The 19282-nt window shown below is 41.6% G+C and overlaps 2 protein-coding genes and 1 non-coding gene across 3 annotated transcripts; 2 read left to right on the plus strand and 1 right to left on the minus strand.

Annotated features, from left to right (window-relative positions):
* The first annotated feature begins 738 nt into the window (after positions 1-738).
* On the plus strand, positions 739-1368 carry LOC141641022 (uncharacterized). The gene has a single exon (XM_074449699.1). The coding sequence runs from the start codon at positions 739-741 to the stop codon at positions 1366-1368; it is 630 nt and encodes a 209-aa protein (XP_074305800.1).
* Positions 1369-4140: 2772 nt separating this feature from the next.
* Positions 4141-4725, plus strand: LOC141641023 (uncharacterized). The gene has a single exon (XM_074449700.1). It carries the CDS (start codon positions 4141-4143, stop codon positions 4723-4725), a length of 585 nt encoding a protein of 194 aa, XP_074305801.1.
* A 13816-nt stretch (positions 4726-18541) lies between these two features.
* Positions 18542-18648, minus strand: LOC141644635 (small nucleolar RNA R71). Its single transcript, XR_012544247.1, has one exon. It is a non-coding gene; the product is annotated as a small nucleolar RNA R71 (small nucleolar RNA).
* Positions 18649-19282: the final 634 nt, after the last annotated feature.

Below are 19282 nucleotides of genomic sequence, written 5' to 3' on the forward strand. Positions count from 1 at the left end.
ATTGCAGTTTGGTGAGGAGCTCAGAGCCTCGCCATGGAAGCCTGTTAATACAGTGGCAGATGCTTCGAAGGGGAGAGGAAGGTCTTTAAGTGCGAAAATGGAGAATGAACATCAGCGGAGGGAAGAGGAGGCAGTGCAACATCTTATTGACAAACTCCAAAAAATTGTGGTGAAAGGGAAGGGAGGAGGCAGGCCTTTCAAACCGAGTGAGGATGTTAGGGGTGGTGAACATGCGGGGGTGCAGGGAGAGGATAGGAATGAGATGGAAAAGGAGATTGGGTTGGAGAGGCGAGAGCAGGAGCTTGTTAAGACTAAAGGGAGGGGTGATGAGCGTGGGGTGGAGGACGTGGAGGCTGTTGGGGGAGAAGGGTGTGATCATACATCTGAAAGGAGTAAGGCTGATGCAGCGGGGGTGGAGAAACGTGGAGGGTCATGGGTTCGAATTGGGCGTGAGAGGGAGAAGGGGGAGACACGGGATTTGATTACCAATCTGGGCAAAAGAGAACAAGTAGAGGGGGAGCAGGGGGATATGGTGAGTGGGAAGAAGCTTAAATCTATCATGGGTGTCAGTTCACCTGAGGCGGAGGCTGAGATAACTCAGCCCCGCCGGGCATTATGAGTCTTTTGAGCCTTAACTGCCGGGGCTTGGGCATCCCCGATGTAGTAGGCGGTTTACGAAACCTCCTGAGGAGGGAAGCCCCTACTATAGTATTCCTTTGCGAGACGAGACTTAGCAGTATGGAATTTGGGAGAGTTAGGGCGTGCTTGAAAGATTATGAGGGCTTTGAGGTGGATAGTACGGGGAGATCGGGGGGTCTTCCATTTATGTGGAAGAAAGAGGTAGGATGTCAGCTGAGGTCAGCATCGATCCATCATATTGATATGGACGTGTCATGGAACAATAAGATGTGGAGGGTTACGGGTTTTTATGGGTGGCCGGTTGTGAGTGATAGACATCTTTCGTGGCAACTTTTGAGAATTTTGAAAGACGAGTATGATGGACCGTGGGTTTGTGTAGGGGATTTCAACGAAATTCTATACGCGACTGAAATGAAGGGTGGAACTCAAGCTCAATGGCAAATGAACAATTTCAGGGAAGCGGTAAATGACTGTGGGCTGAGGGATGTGGTGTTTGAAGGATATGAATTTACTTTTGATAATGGGCAAGCTAATGAGGCGAATAGGCAATGTAGGCTTGATAGGGCTATGGGAAATGAGGGGTGGTTTGAATTGTTTCCTTATGCGCGGGTTGAACACTTGGTTAGGGAATGGTCCGACCATTCACCTATCAAGCTATGGCTGGAGAGACGAAGTGATGGCAGGCAGGGGAAGAAGCTTTTTTCGGTTCGAGCAGCTGTGGATTGGTGAAGAGGAGTGTGAGGATACGATTCGTTTGGCATGGGGCGGGGGAGAGGGCGAGATTATGGATAAACTGAAAAGGTGTGGGGATGAGTTAATGGCGTGGAAAGGTGTTAGTATTGGCAAGGTAATGCGTGACATTCATAGGAAAAGAAGGAGAATCGGTATTCTTAATGAGGGCGCGAGGTCACCGGCGCTGCTAAAGGAACGAAAGGAGCTGGTAAAGGAAATTTCGAATTTGCTTAAACAAGAAGAAATTTTTTGGAGGCAGCGGTCGAGGGCTATTTGGTTACAGGAAGGGGATAAGAACACAAAATATTTTCACCGAAAAGCGTCACAACGCAAGCAAAAGAATACTATTCTGAAATTGATTGATGACGGGGGTGTATGCCGTATGGGAGCTGAGCAGATTGAAGCAGTGGCGTGCGGATATTTTGAAAATTTGTTTCAATCTGGGGAGCCAAGTGATTTTGAGGCGGTTATGGATGGGGTGGATGGGAGGGTTACAGAGGCTATGAACGGTGTGCTGCGAGCTGATTATACCGAGGACGAAGTTATGAGGGCTTTGGAACAAATGCATCTGGATAAAGCACCGGGTCCTGATGGCATGAGCGGATTGTTTTATCAGACTTATTGGCACATTGTTGGCCCGGCTGTTATCAAGACGGTGCTAGGAATCTTGAGGGGTGGGGCGTTCCCATCAGGTATGAATAAAACTTTTATTGTTCTTATACCTAAGGTAAAGAGTCCGGATAAGATGTCTGAGTTCCGGCCTATTAGCCTCTGTAATGTTGTGTATATGCTCGTGTCAAAAGTCCTGGCGAATAGATTGAAAATCTTCCTTGGAGAGGTGGTCTCGGAGAACCAAAGCGCTTTTACCCCGGGGAGATTAATTACGGATAATATTCTTATTGCCTTTGAAATTTTCCATCATATGAAGAATACACGCTGGGTGGAGGGACATATGGCTCTTAAACTTGACATGGCAAAAGCTTATGATAGGGTGGAATGGGGTTTTTTGGAACGGGTCTTGCAGCGAATGGGGTTTGATGCTCGGTGGATAAATAGAGTGATGATGTGTGTTCAGACGGTCTCCTTCGCTGTCCTTATTATTGGCAAACCCACGAGAGAATTTCGACCGAAGAGGGGACTACGCCAAGGGGATCCTTTGTCCCCATATCTCTTTATCTTATGTGCTGAGGTGCTTTCGAGTTTAATGCGGAGAGCTGTCGAAAATAGGACGATACATGGTATTAAGATTTCGCACGAAGCCCCTATCATTTCCCACCTCTTGTTCGCTGATGATAGTCTCTTCTTTTTCAAAGCAAATTTGGGTGAAGTACGGGCAATAAAGGGGATATTGACAGCGTATGAGATGGCGTCCGGTCAACAGGTAAATTTTGATAAAACCACGGCGTCTTTCAGCCGAAGTAAGGGGACGTTGAGAAAGGGTCAGTTGGCTAACGAGTTGGGGGTGCGTGTGGTCGATAATCCGGGCAAGTATTTGGGTTTACCCACTGTTTTGGGCCATTCGAAACAGACCCTTACGAGCTTATTACGGGACAAACATAGCAAGAAATTACAAGGGTGGCGAGGGATGTTACTTTCGAAGGCCGGTAGAGAAGTCTTGATAAAGGTCGTTGCCCAATCAATCTCTACCTATGCAATGAGTGTCTTCAAACTCCCTAGTGATTTTTGTGAGGAATTGCGATCGTTGGTCTCAAGGTTTTGGTGGGGGTCGGAAAATGGAAAGCGTAAAATTTCATGGGGTGCTTGGCAAAAGCTAAGTAGGTCGAAATAGCTAGGAGGTTTGGGTTTTCGAGATTTCCACAAATTTAACTTGGCAATGCTCAGAAAGCAAGCATGGAGACTATTGACGGAAACTGACTCGCTTCTTGCTCGGCTGCTTAGGGCGAAATATTACAAAGGAAGGTCGTATATGAAGGGGAGCTTAGGATATAATCCCAGCTACACACGGAAAGGGATATGGGAAGCCAAGGAGGTTTTGAAGAAGGAAGCTTTGCGGCGTATATGGAACGGGATGGGTACCAAAATTTGGGGTGACCCTTGGATTCGACACTCAAATTCGGGTTATATGCTTTCTTCTAGAGTGCCGGGGGGTGTGGACCTAATGGTTGCTGATCTTATTGCTGCTGATGGTAACTCGTGGATAACGCATAAGGTGCGGTCCCTCTTTTTACCTTTCGAACAGGAGGAGATTCTTAATATGCGGTTGTGTGGCGGAAACGTGGAGGATATTTGGTGTTGGAAATTTGAAAAAGATGGAATGTACTCGGTTCGCTCTGCGTATCATGCTCTTATGAATGAGGAGGGTTTTGATCAAGGGCCATCCGACTTTACTCGGAGTAAATGGGTATGGAAGGGGATATGGAGTGCGGATGTGTTGCCTCGGGTCAAGGTCTTCTTTTGGCAGCTTTGCAATGAAGCGATCCCCACAAAAAGTAATATTGCAAGACGCATCCAAGTCTTCGACGCTATTTGTCCCGTTTGTTTGGCTGAGGTGGAGACTTGTCTCCATCTCGTCAAGGGTTGTGGTTGGGTGGGAGGGATTTGGGATGGGTTGGGGGTGGAGCCAAAGAAGGAAGTGGGGCATGAGAGGGTGAGGGAGTGGGTGGAGGACTTATGGAGGGAGATGGGGGTCGAGGAGCGAGGGAAGTTTATGACGGCTTGTTGGGCAATTTGGGAGGCTAGAAATGGTTTGGTTTTAACGGGAAGTTGACGAATATAGAGAAGACGAGGAGGAGGGTGGAGGAGCTTTTAATGGAGATGGAGGCAGGGGTAGCTGGGAGGAACAGAGGGACGATGGGGAGTGGAAGGGGAGGACAAGACAAGGAGGGTGAGGGGAGTAGGAGGACAAGAAGGGAGAGGGCGGATAGTAGTTTGGAGGAGGGTTGGGTGCGTGTTATGTGTGATGCGGGGTTCAAGGAGGGATGGGGTGTAGGTTTGGGTGTCGTGTGCTGGGACCATGAGGAGGGCGTGCAGTGGACGGTGATGGAAAGGAGACGTGGTATGGCGGAAGCAGATGAAGCAGAGGCCGAAGCTATTCTTGAAGGTGTAAAGGAAGCAGCGAGGAGAGGAGTTAAACGGATTGTGGTGGAGAGCGATTGCAAATCCGTTATCGACATTCTTCGAGAAGGCCTACAGGGACGGAGCTTTCTTTTTTTGGTTATTGATGAAATTCGAAATGTATGCAATAATTTTGATTTTATCATTTGGCACTTTTTAGGTCGTAAGGACACTAAGATCGCTCACGATTTAGCTCATCTTTCGAACTCAGTTATAGGCGGAAAGATGTGGGAAGGTAGAATTCCGTGTAGTTCTGAGTTTTCATATATGCAATTCTAATCCCGTTTTGGGGTTTTCAAAAAAAAAAAAATAGTTAATTGACTAAATTAGTATTATTTACTGATAAAGTATTGGTGTTAATACGATGAGTTTATTAAGTTTGTGGCGGAGATAATTAGCTAATTAAATTTACAAGAGGTTGTAAAATTAGCTAATAGAATTTTATAGGACACATTTTATATTTATAAAATGGTCTAATAATAATAATTAAAATTGGGTTAACATTATTTTTTAATTTATATTATTTAAGTGTTGAATAATTAAATTATTATTTAATTATATATGATAATTAAATATACGACTTATAAGCATTTGTGGGAGAAATATCGGAAGTCGAAATGGACCCGATAATTACACATGTACCCCCACTTTTGATGATGATAGTAATCACATGTGGTTTCGCAAGTCCCAATAACAAATGTTCTTCATTTGTTTACATTTCACCTTCTATCTATACCCCCCACAACTTAATAATTTAAAGGGTTAGAAACATAAAAAGAGAAAAATTGGCCTCTCACTAGTTGGCCGGTTTTGGTCTACTAAGAACAATAAGTGGTTCTTCATTTTTCTCTTCTTATTTTACACATATAACTCATCCAAAACTCACATAAAATAATAAAACATAAATTATTATTATACTAATAATAATTTGTAAGATTATTTCAAGCTAATATTCTGCATAATATCTAGTTAAAATTAGTAGAATTTTTGGGTGATATCTTGGGTGCTATCAAGAGGAGATCACCTAGGTTGTTGATTTGGTTTAAGGTGGTTCATCCAATATATTTAACTCAAGATCAACAAGAGGAAGGAGTCCTTCTTATTGTACCCATTTTTCCTTAATATTATGTAAGGATTTCTTATTTTTTAGTCATTTTATCAGTTTGCATGTAACTAGATCATTAAAACTAATTGAACAACTAATTTAGTAACTAATTAGAGGTGCCTAATTAGGGGTCTAGTACCTTCCGTTCATCCCCCTATCGTCCCCAAAAGAATGGAGCGGTGGAGGCATCAAACAAAACACTCGTCAACATCATCAAAAAGATGGAGGATAATTACCGCGATTGGCCGAGCAAACTCCCATTCGTACACTAGGGATACCGAACCTCCATTCAAACACCAACAAGAGCAACACCCTTCTACCTAGCATACGATATGGAGGCAGTACAACCAGTGGAGTTGGAAGTCCCATCTCTACTCATCAAACTAGAAAGTCAAGTCTCTGAGGCGGAATGGACCCGTTGAAGGTTCGAGAAACTCACCCTACTCGATGAACGACGACTCAGTGCCTTGCACAATGTCCAACTATACCAACGACGTATTCAACAGGCATTCAACAAAAAAGTCAAACCCAGAAACATCAAAGAAGGCGACTTGGACCCCAAGTCGGTTCGAGCACCGTTAACTGTCAACCCGAGGGGGAAATTCAATCCAAATTGGGCCGGGCCATACCTGGTCAAGAAAATTGTAATACTCCGCATTTTTAATTAATAATTAATAATTTATAAGATTTGAATAAATAATAGTTGGTTTAGGCCATGTAAGAACACGGTTGGTTTAGGCCACGGTGAACAAGGGTGGACCGAGTGGTGAAGAGGAGGTGGTAAGTGGTGTGGGTGTTATATATGTACTAAGATATTTTCATTAGTTTAATATTAAAGGCAACTTCCTAGAACCTTCCACCTTCACCTACCAATTTATATAAATACATAATCTATGCCTCACCATCATAATTATTCCACTTCAAAAACACAACACATATGTGGACATGGACCACCTAAACGCCAAGCCAATCCGTGGACGTGAAGCAGTCGGAAAGCCACGCTCGGGCCGTATGAAATGCTTTCGATCGGATCGTTTTAGATCGGTCGGTTTCGTCTCGACAAGTGTCTCGAAACGATGTTAAAGATGATCGGAGTCGCCACCAAGAAATTGTGCGATGCTTGGAAACTGTTCGAATCCACTTTATACCTAGGTCAACCAAGCCAAAAAGTGGTGTTTGACATAGGTACTAAAGATAAGGAGTCATCCCTCTTTAGCATCCTATCTCTAGAATGACTCTCGTTTGCCCTGTATAAGGTCGTATACTATCCAAAGTTTCTGAGTAAGAGGTGAAGGTACGTATTGGGAAGCCCTTTTATTGGACACCCAATCCCGCCCGCGGTAGCGGCCTCTACTGATCGATCTTGGATGGTTGAATGCAAAAGTTGATAAAACGGGTAAATGCATGAATGCGCATCCACAAGTTTAAACCTAACATGTGAGCTTACTATGTCGGTTGTTTATCCAAATATCAAGTAATTGATATCGATTTGGATTTATTGTTGATTTTCATGCAAGACGGAAATTAAACATCCATTTATAGAGTTAGGTTTATGGTGCATAACGTGATCCATTTGTCTTAGAAAGGCTTTTTCAAATACAGGGTAAAATGCGGACATCGTCAATCTGATCCGTCCTGTATTCGGGTTAACCGAACTCGGGATCATCCAAGATAAGTGCTGGAAAGGAAGCAGGACCTGCATCAGACATGCTATTGAGGCGCGAGCCTTTAGGCGAAGCATAGGGACCTGTCATGGTTTGAAAACTGGAAATCAGTAAGCTTGTTTAGGCGCGAGGCAGCAGATGACACAAAGGGGTGTCTCTTGGTTGTTGAAAACGTTTATGAAATGGTTTGTAAAATGGTATTTGAACCCGTCTTTGTTAGAACGGTCGTTTAGACCGCTTTTATGCTAATATGAAGAACGAGACTTGAATAATCATAATTCAGTTTATGATATTTGATGTCGGGTTCGGTTTTGTGATTCGGTCTAAACATTTTCTTCCAAGCTAACCAATCAAACCAATATTTATAATCTCAACTAACTACTCTTAGTAGAGTGGCAAGTAAAGGTCGGATCCTAAGGGACGAGTATTGTATTGATTTATCGGTTGTAGAGGGTTATGTTTTAGGGTGTCACAATTTGGGTTGAGATTAAGGTTTGCAAACTAAACTACTTGACAATGAAATGTAAAGAAATCAAAGCAAAACAAAGCAAGTAAACGATTAAGGTTTGTACACAATTCATTAAGACACTAGGGTGTCATGGGTTTATAGGGGAATCATGGTGAAGATCATACAAAAAAGTTTATATAGTTACAAGCAAATTATTGCTGTAGTGGAATCAAGTTAGTTTATGTCTTACAATTCCTAGGAAGATTTGGGTCCCGTAGCCGAGTCGGTCAAGACTTTACAACAACTACAAGTCGAATTAGTTTCTTCCTATTCAAGTATATGCATGGTCCAACAAGCCTTGAGTTAGTTTATATCTTACAAGTTTTGTTGAATGGATAAGAGATTCATGCTAGGTTTTCAATCAAGCAATTCATCAAGCATAACATGTGCATAAGTTGAAACTACAACCAACAAGCAATCTTTTGAAAACATATTAAATTAAGCATGGATCTACCCCCATTATTAGTTCCCCTAATCCCCCATTAACCCTAGCTAGAAGACTACTCACTCATGGTCATGGTAAATATGCTAATAAGGGTGTCAATCATACTAACAAGGTTAAACATGGTGAATGAGTAAAACAATAAATAATAATTAAGCAAAAGGGTAAAAGAGATTATACCAACTTAAGGATGATCTAATTAATAAGCATAGAATAATAGAAGAAAATATGATAAATGATTAAGAGTTGTCAAGTGTTCAGTAAACCCTAAATAGTCTTCAAATTACACAACTAAATCTAAGAACACTTGAAAGATTGAAGAGAGATTAAGATTTGATTAATATTAAATTGTGTAATTACAACTTGATTAATACTAATAAGACCTACTAAACTAGATTAAGAATTGGTAAATTAACTTGATGATTAATCCCCTAATACAATGGGGTATTTATACTAAGTACAAGTATTAGGGTAACTAAGGGCTTAAATGACGATTAAGTCCCTAAGAAGAAGATTAACGCCTTCCAAGTCTTTAGGGAGTCACACGACCTTCCTTCAATAGACGCTCATACTGCATAGGGAACCGCCCGGCCTGAGTGTGAGATGCTTGGTCTGAGCTTTGAGACGCCCGAGTTGTTCTTGGGATGCCCGGTCTGAGCCTCGGGCCGCTTAGGCTGCTCCCGGGACGCCCGGATCATAGATCAGCATAGTTTCCTCTTCTTTGACTGCCTCAAGATCCGTGGGGATCATTGAGGGATCGTGGGGGTCTTCATCATTGCCCATTATACTTGTTCTATCTACTTAGGCCTTTAGTATTGTCTCCTCCTTGTTGCTTGGTCGTTAGATGCGATCCATTTAGCTCCAAATTGCTCCATAAATGCAAGGTTAGCAATCCTCTCCTACCAAGGACACAAAACCTCAAAGAATATGCAAAATGTGAATCTAAAGATAAGAAACGACCCTGATACATGCAAGAAAGCATAGGAACGAGGCTAGTTCGGGGACTAAAAGTGTGCAAATATGAGTCACATCAAATATCCCTAAACCGAACCTTTGCTCGTCCCGAGTAAAGAGGTGACTAAAACTATGACCCTTATTAAAACTACTAGCCGATGTGGGACAAATAACAGGTCTCACTCCGCCCCTTCAACTCACAACAAGACACCTATGAGGTAAGATGCCTGCTTGCAAGGCAAGGTGGGGCTTGCCAAAATGGTGATGCATCCTAATATTTAAGCACACAAGATCAAGTAAGGTATGCATCTACAAAAAGAATAGCCACATTCCTTATCTAAGTGGCGGAAATCATCTAAAGGGGAAGCAATCAAAGGGTAAACATTCCATTGTAGATAATATTTCTCCAAGTTACTAAGTCTAAAAGGATACCAACAAATCACCTCCAAGTTGTGTCAAACTAGATTACTTTCGTCCACAATTGCTAAGTGATTTCGTCAAGAGTAGTCTCCCTATGGTGTTAGAAACACTGTTGGATCACAGAATTCCTCCTCTTGCCTAGACAAGAAGAAGGATCGTCCCCACTCCACCACGCAACAAAAATGAGATCAATGGATAAAAGGGATCAATATGGTTTGAGTTTCACAATGGTAGTTTGCTTTTGATTTGTGTTTCCCCCCAATTTCTTGTGGCATTTGTCTTTTGAGAACATTTCTTGCCATTTTTTATGTTTCCCATTTTGATACTTCCCAATTCTTTTCGATTTTGCATTCTTTTTGAACATTTTCAAAGTAACCCCATTTTGTAACAAGGGTACTTATATTGAAGCATATGAGTCTATTTTTGCTCCTCTTTTCATTGATGCAATTTTTGCAAACCTTTTGACTTTCACTTTGGTCCTTGAACTCAAATTGGAGATGTTTGTGCACATTCCCTTTTTGTTGGCAAAACATGATGATAAAATTTAAAGAACGGTTGCATGACTTCAAAGGTCACCTTGTAATAAATGGTAGCCAAGGAGTTATCACACCACAAGGTACTCTTGACTACGTGTGACACCCCGCGATTAAGCGGAAAATATAACTAATAAATTAAAGCGGAATTTGTAAAAAAATTTTAAAAAAATTTGTTATCTGATAAAGATCAAAACGCGGGTGCCAAAAACGAAATGAAACAAAAACAATAATAGACAAATTTAGGTTATTACAACCCATGTCTAGAAGGCGGGGAAAAGATATCTCATGAATAAACAAATAAAGCGTTTCTAATTAGCAAACTAAGGTCCAAGGGTTTAGTTCTCGCTAGCCCACACGTCTTCCCCACGTAAGCATCTTCACCACCTGTCATTCATGTAAACATGAACGCCACAATCAGTGGGGAGCAAATCAAGGTTCTCCCAGCCACAATATGTCGAAATGCAAGTAACAAACACTTAATTAAACATATTAATCATGCATCATATATGAACAATAAAGAACGAGGGGATATAATGAATAATCATTAGTGATTCTACCAACTAATATGACATATAAACTAAATGCAAGTCCTAAGTTCACATTGTTATACCGCATCAATCAAAATAAAGCCACATAGTCATTAACATAAAGAGGAAAAAGGAGATTGGAAAGATCATACGATGCGGTCTTCAATATCCTCATGTCTCGGATGTGGCGTAGTCGATCAATGTGAACAAGGATAGAACAAACACAATATATACAATAATATATACTTGACTACACTACAAAGGAAAATAACATGTTTTTGGTTTTTCAATTTTCAGATTTTTATGGTATTTTTTTTCGAAATTTTTCATTTTTTTTGGTTTTTTGAATAAAAGTTAGATTAGAATTCCCATCCCCACACTAATATGGGCATTGTCCTCAATGGCCAAAATGATGGGAAATTATGCAAACATGATGCATGATTTCTACACTAAATCCAAGCTACACTAATCTACACTACATGATGCATGGTTTTTGTTTATGACGGAGAGGATAATTTAGATTACCTCCCGTTGTGTATGTATGTACTTCCCCAAACCGAGTTAGACATTATTGCTAATGTCCTAAGGTTGGGTGTAGTTCATGCACGCACTATGCAATGCATGAAACTAAACTTGTCATTTTGGATTTTTAAAAGTGGGAACAATAAAATGAGAACACCTCAATGGGGCCGAGGTGTTAGTCCTCTATGGTGCTAGGACTACTCCAACAATGATCAAGATTAATAAAAAAAACAAGTTAACAAAACACAAACTTCTTTTCATGAAACTTTGAAAATTAAAGAGAGGAGATGAGGAAACTTCACTTAAACTTAGGTGGGTGCCTCTTGCCCGCTCCTCCTAGCTATGAAGTAATCCTCTAGAGATCGGCATCATCTCCTTCTAGATCGCTATCCCATATTTCCTTTGATGCATCACTCATATTCGGGTCCATGAACTCGTCATCTTCACTTCCAAGCTCCACCGTGTCCCCTCCGTAAGAATGGTTGCTCCCCTCCTCTTGTCTCCCGTTTGCCCCTTCGTTTGCCCTCTTCGAATTGGGGAAGAGTAAATCCATTTGAGCCCATGAGGGAAATGCTCCCTCCTCACTAATTTTTCCCTTTTGAACCATATCGTGGTATTGAGGATAGAGTGCATAGTAATTGTCCACGTTGGTTTCGTATTGGCGGAAGTGCAAATCTTGTAGAATTCCCGTGACAAAGTCGTCACGATGAAGGATGAAGGGGTTGGGATGGTTGTACGGTTGATAAGGAAATGGGTAGGGAGGCACTTTGATCTTCTCATCTTGGGATTGTTGCTCTTGTTGTTGTTGTTTATTTGGAGGTGGTGGTGCTTGTCTTGGTTGGGTTGGGTTTGGAGGGATGAGGTAAGATGGTATTGTAGACAAAGGTCCTCTTCTCGGGGAAATCCGTGGTAGGCCGTTCATTGGAAGATAAATCGGATCACTTCCATTCGTTATCCACTTGATGCGCTTTTCAACCCCCTCAAGGGTTATCCAATGATGATGAATGAGAATAAGGTCTTCATTTATCCTCGTGTTTCCCGAAAGTGGAGCATACTCATTATTCTCATTGAACCTCAGAATGAAATGTCTTGCAAGCCTAGTAATGAGTCCTCCATTCACAATGTGTTTCATCCCGTCATCATCACCATTCCTAAACTTTGCCCATTTCTCGAGTAACACTAGAGGTGCATTGAATTGGTACAAACTTTTTCCTTGAATATTGAGGTAGGATTCCATAAACACAAGGTCTAATTGGTTCATGATCGCCGGATCTCGGCGAGCAAAGAGAGTGCCCGAGAGGAATCGATAAGTAAGTCTCAAGATCAGATATTGAATATGAAAAGCGAGACATTCCTTGTTGTGTATGAAATCCCGGCCGGTCATGGCCCTCCACAATGGCTCAACACTGTATTTCTTTGGCTTCGATGTTCGGGTAGGCGAAACATCGAGTCCAAGCACATTTGCGAACTCTACAAGGGTCATCATCCTTGAAATATTTTCTAACCTAAATTCTATGCAAATTGTTTTGTTCAAGGTTGTAATCTTCAAAAAGCTCAAAAACTCCAGCACAAGGTGTAACACCCCCTCATACCAAGGTGCCTTACCAGGACCACCTTACCATGAAAGTGTGTTACCATCTCGGTTGCCCGAGGTTAGTACATATCAAAAGCGTCTGAACTGAGCACATTTATTAAAGTAATGTAAAGCATAAAGTTTACAAAATCCCAAATCCAAATACTGGTTTAACAAAATACAATCTCCAAAGTTTAACAATAAAAGAAATCCAATCTAAGACTCAGACGGTGATGCTATGACTGGTGATGGCGATACTCCCAAGACAGTCCCCAAGCTCACACTAGTAATACCTATCAAGTCTGCTCACCATCCCCGAATGGATCACCGCAGATTCCACAAACAACACGGGGTCAGTATTACTTAAACATTAAAACAAACAAACGGAGAAATCAGCTAATCATCGCCAATTCCCAATCCTCCATACTCACACCGTAACCGACTACACACTGAAGTGTGTAGCCCTGCCAGATTACCCATCGCAACAGGTAACCCTCGCCGCCAGTGGGTGACCGCAGCCGATCCCACCTAGTCCAGCTCCTCAACGAGCGACAACAATCCCTGTCCCTTAATGTGCACATCCCCTCCCGTGGCGGGTTCCACGGAGGGCTGACTAGGGTGTGAAGCCACTCCCGCAAGTGACTCCACCACAATCACAATCACAAGATATCACAGCCATCTGAACACCCTTACACCAACATCGTCACAACAATCTCCACACTCCGATGATCAACAGATAACAATAATCACAACAACATGTCTTACAATAACAGTAAACTGAGTAGGAAACCCTACCTTAGAAATCAACAGTGGGAATGAACTTGCACACTCAGAAAGGCTCCTCTACGAAGTCTTCTCCTATACCATAATCATATCACACAATTACGCATTGCACAACCCCCATATTCCCAATTCCGTAATTATACAGTAACCCCAACGAATACAAACAACATAGAAAAAAACTTACCAACAGTAGGATGAGGAATTGTACGTAAGGACTACGAAGGTTTCGCAAACAACAAAGCAATGGGATGATTAGGGAGTGATTAGGGAGAGATTAGGGTTAACGTAAAATGATGAAGTAGAAATGATGTTTGAAAACTGACGCGGGATATAAATAAATCTTAAACGCTCCTTAATCAAACCGTCAAAATAATACTCGCCAGACCGAATACTCGGTCGAGTAAAGTTATACTCGGCCGAGTATCCTCTACTCGTTCGAGTATTCACTATACTCGGCCGAGTATTCATCGGCAGAACCAAAACAACTCATAACAACAGCACTACTCGGCCGAGTAGGCTCTACTCGGTCGAGTAGTCACCAAAGAAAATCGGTAGTCTTACACAAGGGATCGATAAGTTTGCTCATTCATGTGGAAAAGGGTAGAGAGCCCAAATACTTCAAAGAGGGCTTCCACTTGGTGATAAACTCCAAGTTTCCTCAAAGTATCATGACATAAAAACTTAGTAGGGAGAATGTTCTTACTTAGAAGCCGGTGGAAGACTAGTCTTTGCACATCATTGATAAACTCAACATTTGAGAAGTCATCAAGTCTTGTAAGATCCACAATTTCTTCATGCTCCCTTCTTAATGTGTTGACATGGGAGGTGGAAGAAATTCCCCTCATCCCTGGTCTCCTCCCATTCCTAAAAGAGGATCTCCTTGGTGCCATTCTTTGATTATTGAGCTGGAATTTTGATTTGGTAAAGAATAAAGATACTCCTTGTAAATTGAATGTTGCCGTTGGAAACCCTAGAAAATTGGGGCTTTTTGATTTTGTGGGGTTAAAGAGTGATTTGGATATGCTTGGGAGTCATAAGGAGCTGGGTTTTATAATACAAGTGGAAGGAAGAGTGATGTGCCACTAAATGTGTGGTGGGGTGTAATTTAATTAAGAAAAGATGGGTCAAATCACCGTGGGAAGACGGGCGGATTCGAGCAGAAGACGCTCAGATTCTTTCATATCGGGACGGGCGGATTCTGGTGAAAACGCCCGGATTCTGTCACAGCAAATTTTCCAAAAATATGACGCCAAAAGGACGGGCGTCCCGAGCCTAAGACGCTCGGATTCTTCAAATGCGGGACGGGCGGATTCTGCTGAAGACGGCCGGATTCCTTTCCAGGAATTTTTCTTGAAACGCACAGGTAGAAAGACGGGCGTATTTCAGCAAAGACGGTCGGATTCTTCAGGACGAGCGTCTTCCCTTCTGAGACGCTCGGTTTCTTCTACAGTCCAAAATTTTCAATTTCTCAGTTTAGACTGCCGGACGGATTCTTCACAGGACGCCCGGATTCTTGCAAGACAGCCGGATTCCAGGGAACACGCACGTGTTCAAGCTGTGAATCTCCCTTTGACTTTCTTTCCTCTCGTAGATGCTTCCCCACACTTAAAAATTGGTTCCTTCCTTCATTCAAAATTCGTTAGTGACCCTCCCTCACTTACTCTCATGAAAAGAGCTTATGTTTATTATTAAAGAAATGCAATAAAATTATAAATATAAGTTAGAGGGTTAGTATATTTACAAGTGGTGGTTTAGGGAGGACTCCACCAAACTCTCCCTTCGTTGGTTCTTTCAAGGATGAGAAGGCCCGAGGTAGGTGACCTCGACCTCTCCAATAAACGCTCCTTCATAGTATGGCTTCAATCTTTGACCATTGACTTTGAACTTGCTTCCATCTTCCGCTTTTAGTTCAAAATCTCCATATCTTCCAACTTCGGTTATCACATAGGGACCCATCCATCTAGAGTTCAACTTTCCCGGAAAAAGTCGGTAGCGGGAATTGAATAGAAGGACTTTGTCCCCTTTGTGCAAGGCCTTTTGTTTAATCCTTTTGTCATGGAGCAATTTCGTCTTTTCTTTGTAGATCTTGGCATTCTCATAGGATTGTAGTCGGAATTCCTCCAACTCTTGAATTTGAATCATCCTCTTTTGGCCACTTAACTTGAGATCGAGATTAAGAGCTCGGATTGCCCAAAAAGCTTTGTACTCCAATTCGATTGGCAAATGACATGCTTTTCCATAAACAAGCTTGTAAGGGGAGGCTCCTATGGGAGTCTTATAGGCCGTCCTATAAGCCCAAAGAGCATCATCAAGCTTTGTGCTCCAATCTTTTCGGGCCTTGTTCACAACTTTCTCAAGGATTTGTTTGATCTCTCTATTTGAAACTTCAACTTGACCGCTTGTTTGAGGATGATACCCCAAGCCGGTTCTATGTTGGAAACCATACTTGGTCAAAAGAGATGCAAGTTTCTTTTCATGAAAATGCGTTCCTTCATCACTTATGATTGCTCTAGGGACTCCAAATCTTGGGAAGATTATTTTCTTGAAGAGCATGGTGACCGTTTTTGCATCATCATTTGGAGTGGCAATTGCCTTGATGTGACCATAATTAGCGCATATTTAGCCCCCGAATTAGCCTTGTTCCCATGCTTTTTAGTGTATATTTGGGTCATTTATTGTCTTTAGTTCTTTGTTTTGCATATTCTTTGAGATTTTGATCCCTTGGCAGGAAAGGAGTGCAAATCTTGCATTTTCGTGGCAAAACGAGACTAAATTGATTGAATTCAATGACCAAGCATCAAGGAGAGACAAGATTAGAAGGCCTTTGTACATATTATAGTAGATGAGAAATGTTGAGAAAGGATCCTTGAGTCCCCGAGGAAATCCCCAAGGATTTTATGAAAAAAGGGAAGAAAAGAAGAAGAAATAGTGCTGAGCTACAATCCGAGCGGATTGTCCACAATCCGTCCGTCCTCCTCAAGCACTATCCGTGCGTCTTCCTTCAATGACGCCCGGACAGCAGCCACAGAATCCGCCCGGATTCACCTGAAGACGCCCGTTTTCCCTCGCTTGAATCCGCCCGTCCCGACTCCAAAACGCACGGATTCCAGTACAGCGAAATTTCGTCTTCTCCAAGCTACAAAGAAAGAAGCCCTTCCTTCGAAAAATACCGGCTCCTCCCTGCTCAAACTAAAAAAGTGTAATTACTAGTTTAGCCTTTAGTTAACCCTAATGCATCCACCTAATTTCCACTATAAATACCCCATTAGTCTAATTAGAAGAGCATGTTCTTCTTATCAATAATTAGAGTAGTTAATATCAATCAAATCTCTCTTTAGTATTGTAATCAACAATTAATCAAGTTCTAATACAAGTTTTATTTCCTTAATCTCTCTTTTGTTCATCCTTTATTTTGGGTAATTGAAGATTATTTGGGTTATTATTGGGAGATTGACAACCTCTCAATCAAGCATCAAGTACTTCTTTTATTCTTTGCTTTATTATTGGAATCATTAGTAGGTATAATTCTCTTAATCCCTCTTTAATTATTGTTAATTACTTTCATTTATTCATCATGTTTCCTTTTGTTGGTATGATTGACAACCTTGCTAGCATGATCAACATGATAATGAGTGAGTAGTGACCTAGCTAGGGTTAATGGGTAATTAGGGGAAACCAACATGGGGAATGATTCATGCTTAAATTAATATGCTTTCATGGTTTATTTGCTTGCTTGTTTTGATCTCAACTCATGCACATGTTATGTTTGATGAAATGTGAGCCTATGAATCCTTACATTTTTTACCCATCACCTATCTTTTCAATGAGACTTGTAAGACATAAACCAACTCGAGTCTCATTAGACGATGCATGTTGTTGAGTAGGGAAGACTAAGTCGACTTGTAGGTGTTGTACAATCTAATCGATTCGGCTCCGGGACCCAAACTTTCCTAGGATTGTAAGATATAACCCAACTCAATCCATCACAACAATAATTGCTTGCTTATAATTTGAGAACATGTTTGTATTATCAATTCCCATGATTCCCCTATGACCCCATGACACCCTAGTGCTTTTTATCAATTGTTTACAACCCTTTTAATTCATCTTACTTATTTACTTTCTTCGCTATTTAGTTTAGTGACCTTCTACATCAACCCAAATTGTGACACCCCTAAGACACCACTAGTTTCAATTGAAATCTCATCTCAATTCCCGTCCCTTGGGATCCGACCTTTACTTTCCTCTTTACTAATTGTAGAGTTGTTTGTGAAGCTATAAATTGTGTTTTGATTCGGACGTGACCCAACGACAACACCTATTCTATTGTGAACACGAAACGGACCGATCAAAAATGGCGCCATTGTCGGGGACGGTGTTAACTTGATTTAGATTTTCTTTTATTGTTATTAGTTGTGTCTTTCTTTGCCTTGGGGAAGTAAAACTCCTCAAGGTTTGTTCTAATTGTTTTCGAGTTGTTTGATATTTTGCATGTCTAGAAGGTCACAAGGTGATTTGTTACCTTTTGATCGTGAAATTGAAAGAACCTTGACAAACAATAGGAGATTTGCTAGGAGGAATTTGAGAGGTATTAGTGAGGTTGTTCAACCAACTATTGAGTTCATCAACCCTTTTGCAAGAGAAGGTGAGGAGAACCCATCACAAAATACCCCACAAAATCAACCTACAATGCCTAAATTTTCATCGCATTCCGTACCCACCGAGGAGAACCTACCCAATGGTACTCCCACACCACAACATCTAACCGGAAATGTTATTGCTAAATCCGCCTTTATCCAATTAGCCGAAAGGAGCCAATTTGTGGGGATGCCTAGTGAAGACCCTCATTCTCATATGGAAACCTTTTGTGACTATTGTGATGCGATTTCTCAAACCGGTGTGACTCAAGACCAAATTCGATGGGTCTTATTTCCTTTTTCTCTAATCGGCACCGCGAAACAATGGTTGAAGGGCCTTGATAAGGCCACTATCGGAATAGATTCTTGGAAGAAGTTGGCTCTAGCTTTCTACAAAAAATTCTACCCACCGGAAAAGACTAACATGCTAAGAGCTCAAATTACGGGTTTTAAGCAAAGGGATGAAGAATCTTTGTATGAATCTTGGGAGCGGTTTAAGGGAATTTGTCGCTCATGTCCTCACCATGGACTTAGCGAATGGTTCTTGGTACAACAATTTTGGAACGGTTTATATGAAGATTCAAGGAACATTCTCAACATGGGATCAAATGGAATGTTCACCGAAGTTGATGACAATCAAACATGGAACAAGATTGAGGAAATGACGGTCCATAACTCACAATATAGTAGACCTCGCAAGGCTACTAGAGGAGGAAGGCATGAAGTGGACTCCGTTACTCAATTGGGTGCTCAACTTAGTGATCACATTGACACAATCAATTTGAAGTTTGAACAAGCTATGGCTAGACTTGAAGAAGCCTCAAAATCACCAAAGCATCATGTTAATGCCATGACGGCATCCTCATCAATCCCAAGTGGGATATGTGAGAATTGTGGAACTTTGGGACACAACCAAAGTGAATGTAGGGGAACAAATGAACAAGTAAATTCTTTCTAAGCATACAAGAGTGGTACCCCTTATTCCAATTATTACAATGAAAACACCAAGTTTCATCCAAATCTCTCATCCAAAAGCCAAAATGTTCAAAATCCTCAAACAACTTACACCCCACCTCCCATGAGAAACCAAAATCAAAGACCCTTTTACAACCAAAACCAAGGTTACCAAAATCAAAATCCATACAATCACCAAAATGACCAAGGT

This window comes from Silene latifolia, chromosome 2, assembly GCF_048544455.1.
Source record: "Silene latifolia isolate original U9 population chromosome 2, ASM4854445v1, whole genome shotgun sequence".
Taxonomy (NCBI): Eukaryota; Viridiplantae; Streptophyta; class Magnoliopsida; order Caryophyllales; family Caryophyllaceae; genus Silene; species Silene latifolia.